At 41.5% G+C, this 5,218-nt stretch overlaps 1 protein-coding gene across 2 annotated transcripts; it reads right to left on the bottom strand.

Annotated features, from left to right (window-relative positions):
• Nucleotides 1-1,922: 1,922 nt before the first annotated feature.
• On the bottom strand, nt 1,923-3,750 carry LOC147635363 (chaperone protein dnaJ 49-like). 2 transcript variants are annotated; one of them, XM_086802606.1, is made up of 2 exons: nt 3,624-3,750; nt 1,923-3,220 (listed from the first exon to the last, which is right to left on the bottom strand). In XM_086802606.1, exon 2 carries the CDS (start codon nt 3,148-3,150, stop codon nt 2,047-2,049), a length of 1,104 nt encoding a protein of 367 aa, XP_086658732.1. In that variant the 5' UTR covers nt 3,151-3,220; nt 3,624-3,750; the 3' UTR covers nt 1,923-2,046. The 2 variants fall into 2 exon arrangements, with proteins under 2 accessions (XP_086658732.1, XP_086658733.1); XM_086802607.1 differs by having other exon boundaries at nt 1,923-3,185; nt 3,624-3,701.
• Nucleotides 3,751-5,218: the final 1,468 nt, after the last annotated feature.

Genomic DNA, 5,218 nt, shown 5'->3' with positions numbered 1-5,218 from the left:
ATTCAATGCATAAGTCAGCAGTTGAATGACTTGATTTTATCTCCTCCCCATAATAATACACCCACTCATGCACACATTCACAGCACATCAAATGTTCATGCAGAGAGAGATGAAACTAAATCAATCACTCATTCATTCCAAGATATTGGGCAAAGCTGTATACAATGTACAATTTTTCTTGCTTGCCTGGAAAAAGTCTCTCTTCTTGCTCTAAAAATATAGACAATCACACAAACATGATAAGTAGATAACAAGAGCCCACTATGCATGCAAGGTAACATGCGTTGTAAAAAGCCTTCATAAGGGCTATGGTACGGATACTTAGCTCATCTTCAAGAAAACAACAAATTCACACGTAAAACCTTAAGAAAATCTGAAAATAAATGAAAGAGAGAGAGTAGAGAGAGAACACCACACTAGGGGTCGGAATAGCCTTAGGCCAACCCCCCTACCCCCTTCGAGTTATGTTAGATAAAACCCCTTGGAGTATCGAGTACAAATTCTTGGAGCTAAAGAGCTCTCTCGTCTTTTTACATGTCTCAACAATGAGAGAATAGCTGAATTTATATAGTTCTTGCCCAAAAGCGCTTTAAAACTCACTTTTACCCCAAAAAGTATCTTTTTATATAGCAAGAACTATAAATTGTAAAAAGACAAGAGCTCTCTAGCTCTAACAATTTGTATTCAAGACTCCTCCAAGCGCTCTTTTGTTTATTTTCAGATATTATCAAGGTTTTACCTGTGAATTTGTTGTTTTCTTGGAGAAAAGCTGAGTACACGTGCCACTCCTTACAAAGGCCTGTTACATGTGCATACCTAGAGATAGAAGACGACACTTAGGGTGGGTTAACAACATCAGCCCGTCCACAACCCTTGGCTAAAAAGAAGCCACATCCATTGGCTACTGATGTGTCTAGGGCTGCACAGGCTCCATTGTCAGATGCCACCCTTCGTACTCCCTCTTGTCACCTCTACTCACTTCTTAGGATCTTACATAAGATATATGATTATAAAACCAAGGCACAACCTACAGAATTGGTTGTACTTGTACTTCACCTGCAACCTGCTCATACTTTGCAAGATAATAACCAATTCCCTAAATTTGATAACAAAACCAGGTATGGGTGAAGGGAGAGCTCTCTCAATCCCTAGATGGAGGCAAAAAGATGCTCTTTTCGGAGTGTGACTTCCTGATCAATAAACACATCCAAGGCTCTTTTTGAAGTGTGACATCTTGATCAATAAACACATCCAAGGCTCTTTTCGGAGTGTGACATCCTAATCAACATTGGGAAATACTGGATGATCCCAATAGCTTGGAATAGTTAAAAAAAATGAAGTTAAACCCTAGGCTAGTTCCCAACGCGGTTTAAGCCAAGAGCTTACCTTAGCTTTGCCGAAGCATGTGTGTTGGGTCTTGCCTTCAAGCCGCAACAAATGCAACTTCCCATGTAGGTGTACTAGCACTCCGTTGTTACATCGGAATGCGGAGAGCTCTCTCAATGCCTAGATGGAGGCAAAAAAGGCCTGTTACATGTGCATACCCAGAGATAGGATTTCAACGAGGACAACACTTAGGGTGGGTTAACAACATCAGACCGTCCATACCCCTTGACTAAAAAGCAGCCACATCCACCGGCTATTGATGTGTCTAGGGCTGCACAGGCTCCATTGTCGGGACGCCACCCTTCATACTCCCTCTTGTCGCCTCTACTCACTTCTTAGGATCTTACATAAGATATCTGATTATAAAACCAAGGCACAACCCACAGAATTGCTCGTACTTGTACTTCACCTGCAACCTGCTCATACTTTGCAAGATAATAACCAATTCCCTAAATTTGATAACAAAACCAGGCATGGGTAACTCTACGACCTTGATTAACCTAACACTGCTGCAAAGATCATGAAATAAGACACTGTTGACATACTGAATGCACTGTTTTCACTGGTTTCAGAAAAAGTCTTACAACATGAATTATTGAAAAGCTGTAAAACTTGACACTCTATATAAGAAATGATAAGCAAGAGGCAAGTCAATAAACCTCAATAAACATGAAACTTCCTCAGCATGTCGCAGTTAGGTGTCTTCACTGAAGGGTTCCACTGCTTCCACCCCAGCTCTCGACGGCAGTTGTGCCCGAGAATTTCTGTGTAATCTCTTTCTACCTGGGACTCAATGTTCCTGCGAGATTGACTTCCTGGGGGGTAATCTTTGTCAAAGTCCTGAGACTTCACAAAGAACGGCACCGAGTGCTCCGTGGTCCGATACTGGATTTGGTATGGCGCAACTTGCTCTAGATTGTAAACAGGCTTTGAAAACGGGAAATAGCTCAGTAGAAAGAGGGCCAAAATGGGTAGCAGCTGTAGCAAATTTAGCAGACCTCCAAATTGGACCTCTCGGGTATGTACCCGCCCACCATGCTGTCCACCGTTTGCCCTGTGCGTCCTCACAAATTGTGCCCGTTGAAACCCATTAGTTGCATAGGGTGTGCCGTAAAAAAAGGAATTGAAAATCTCATCTGCATCAAACATGTCCTCGTAGACAAAGCCATTTCTACGACGCTGCCTAAAAGCCTGTTGTTGAGCTACCTCATGAGCTTCCTCCGGGCCATATTGATCGTACCTTTGCCTGAGTTCAGGCTCATTCAAGCAAGCAAACGCCTTCGAAACTGCCTTGAACGCCTCATCAGCCCCTGGAGCCTTATTTTTGTCTGGGTGGACCTTCAAAGAGACCTTTCGGTAGGCCTTTCGGATCTCTTCAGCTGAGCATTCCTTTTCCAACCCAAGAATCTGATAGTAATCTTTGATCTTTCTGATGCGACGGACAATTTCAACCTGGTCAGCACTGAACTCTTGGGCGGTCTTGGGAGCAGCATTGCCATTGCAGTCACTTGTTCCCACACCTGAACTGCTTGCCTCATGCTCCCCTGAAGAATCCTTGGGGGTGTGTTTCTCACGCGGAGGAAGCTCTGCATCTTGCTCCCTCATTTCATTGGCTAAAGATGACAGCAAGCTTTCAAGAGGTAAACTAGGGTCTAACCTTTGTGCCTTTGATAAGAACCGGTGTGCCCGGGGTTTATCCCCTTCCTTCAAAGCCTGATTTCCGATGTTCAGACACTTTTGCGCTGCATCTTTGTTGCTGTCCATACTTTGGACTAGAACTTTGAGCACAAATAAAGTGCCTGATTGAGATTGAGCCGATCAAGTTTGTCAAAACCTATGGATTAACAAAGAAAAGCAACTAAGTTCAATCCCTGAAGCAAAAAGTCCCTAAATCGGTTATTTTCAGTAACAGAAAAGCAACAAAGACGGAACCTAGAAAACAGAAAGCACGCAGACCTAGAAAACCTGGAAAACACGCAGAAAGCACGCAGAAACACACACTCATTTCCTTTTTCCCAAACCTTAGAAAAGCAAGCACGATTTCGATCAAACACTCGAAAAAGCAGAAAGCACATGCACCGCCCACTAAGAATACCTCAACAAAAACCTAGATCGGACACATTCTGCAAGATTTGCAGAGTACCAAAACCGCCCAATCGCTTGTATTGAAATGAACGATGCAAAACACATAAAGCAAAAAGCCCTAGATGATGAACAGCAGAGAGCTAGGGACTCACCTGGATTTGATCGTCCCTTGACTTGCTGCCTTTCTCTTCTCCCTCGATACGCAGCAACGCCACAAATGCAATAATACATGCCTAAAATATATTTCGTTTAATTTATTTTCCATTTTTTTATTTCAATAATTATGTATCCATTCCTCATATAGTACCTCCCTCCCTCCCTCCCTCTCTCTCTCTCTCTCTCTCTCTCTCTCTATTATAAGGAACATAATATTGGTCCACAAAATGCCATGCATGGACTATTTTTACCTCCACAAACATCTTTGCCAATAGAATAGATCTTTAGAACTAGCATCAAGACACGCACAATAACATCTAATTTAGCAAGGATCAATTGTAGCTTGATTTTTACCCGTTTAAAGAAATTCCTGATCCCCGAGGTAAACGATCCTGAAACTCTCTCTCTCTCTCTCTCTCTCTCTCTCTCTCTCTCTCTCTCGATACAACTAATTAAGTGTTTTTTGCTTATTTTTAGATGATTTAACATGCTTCGACTCTAACAGTACCACAATGCATGCTTCTTCTCACGACTCACGTCTCCAAATTCATGGCTCACGTGTCTAGAATTACATCATTTTACGCAGGACTATGGACTCATATCTCCTACCCGCTGCCGAGAGCTGGTTTGACCTAGCTTTTTGTGCTTTTTATGATTTTTAAGACTTGATAGGGTGTGCTTAGTGTTGTTAAACCTAATTAAAGATTATGATACAACTAATTAACTATTTTTTTTGCTTATTTTTAAATGATTTAGCATGCTTCTACTCTAGCAATACCACAGTGCATAAATAATTTATGAAATACATGAATAAAAATTGATAATTTCACTCTAATTTAGTAATGGAGCTCAATGCTCATGTTTTTGGAGTGGATTTTACTTCTAATCACAATTACTAAGCTAATTCTTGGATCAAAGTAATGAAATATAAGCCTCTTGGGCTCCAATTTCACGTAAATCACAAAAAAACCAAGGTTTTCTCTTGCCAAAAGATGAATGTCTAAAATAAACTTCAAATGGAAATCAAAATCAACAATCAAACACATCCAAGGCTCTTTTCGGAGTGTGACATCGTAACCAACAAACACATCTAAGGCTCTTTTTGGAGTATGACATCCTGATCAATAAACACATCCAAGGCTCTTTTCGGAGTGTGACATCCTAATCAACACTAAGAAATATTGGGTGATCCCAATAGCTTGGAATGGATTTAAAAATGGAGCTAAGCCTTAGGCTAGTTCCCGAAGAGGTGCCAAATATATTTAAGCCAAGAGCTTACCTTAGCCTTGCCAAAGCATGTGTCATTAGGTCTTGCCTTTGAGCTGCAACAAATACAACTTCCCATGTAGGTGTGCTAGCACACTGTTGTTACATCGGAATGCTCCTTTCCAAAGGGCTGAAGGGAGAGCTCTCTCAATGCCTAGATGGAGGCAAAAAAAGATGGTCCTTCATGATGGTTCTCTCTCACAAAAAGTAGGGGAAGAAGAAGCTAATCGAAGAGAAAAGCCTACAATCAAACCTACTCAAGCATGCATCCATCAACAAGCAAGCATGAATTCAAAAGCATACAAGCAAGCAAGAAGAGGAAAGA

Source organism: Cibotium barometz, chromosome 9, assembly GCF_041138505.1.
Source record: "Cibotium barometz isolate CiBa-2024 chromosome 9, ASM4113850v1, whole genome shotgun sequence".
NCBI classification, from domain to species: Eukaryota; Viridiplantae; Streptophyta; class Polypodiopsida; order Cyatheales; family Cibotiaceae; genus Cibotium; species Cibotium barometz.
This window is presented reverse-complemented; position numbering and strand designations above follow the sequence as displayed.

What these genes read in the sequence shown, in the direction of transcription:
- LOC147635363 (XM_086802606.1), bottom strand. Translation starts at nt 3,150, where the DNA reads ATGGACAGCAACAAAGATGCAGCGCAAAAGTGTCTGAACATCGGAAAT.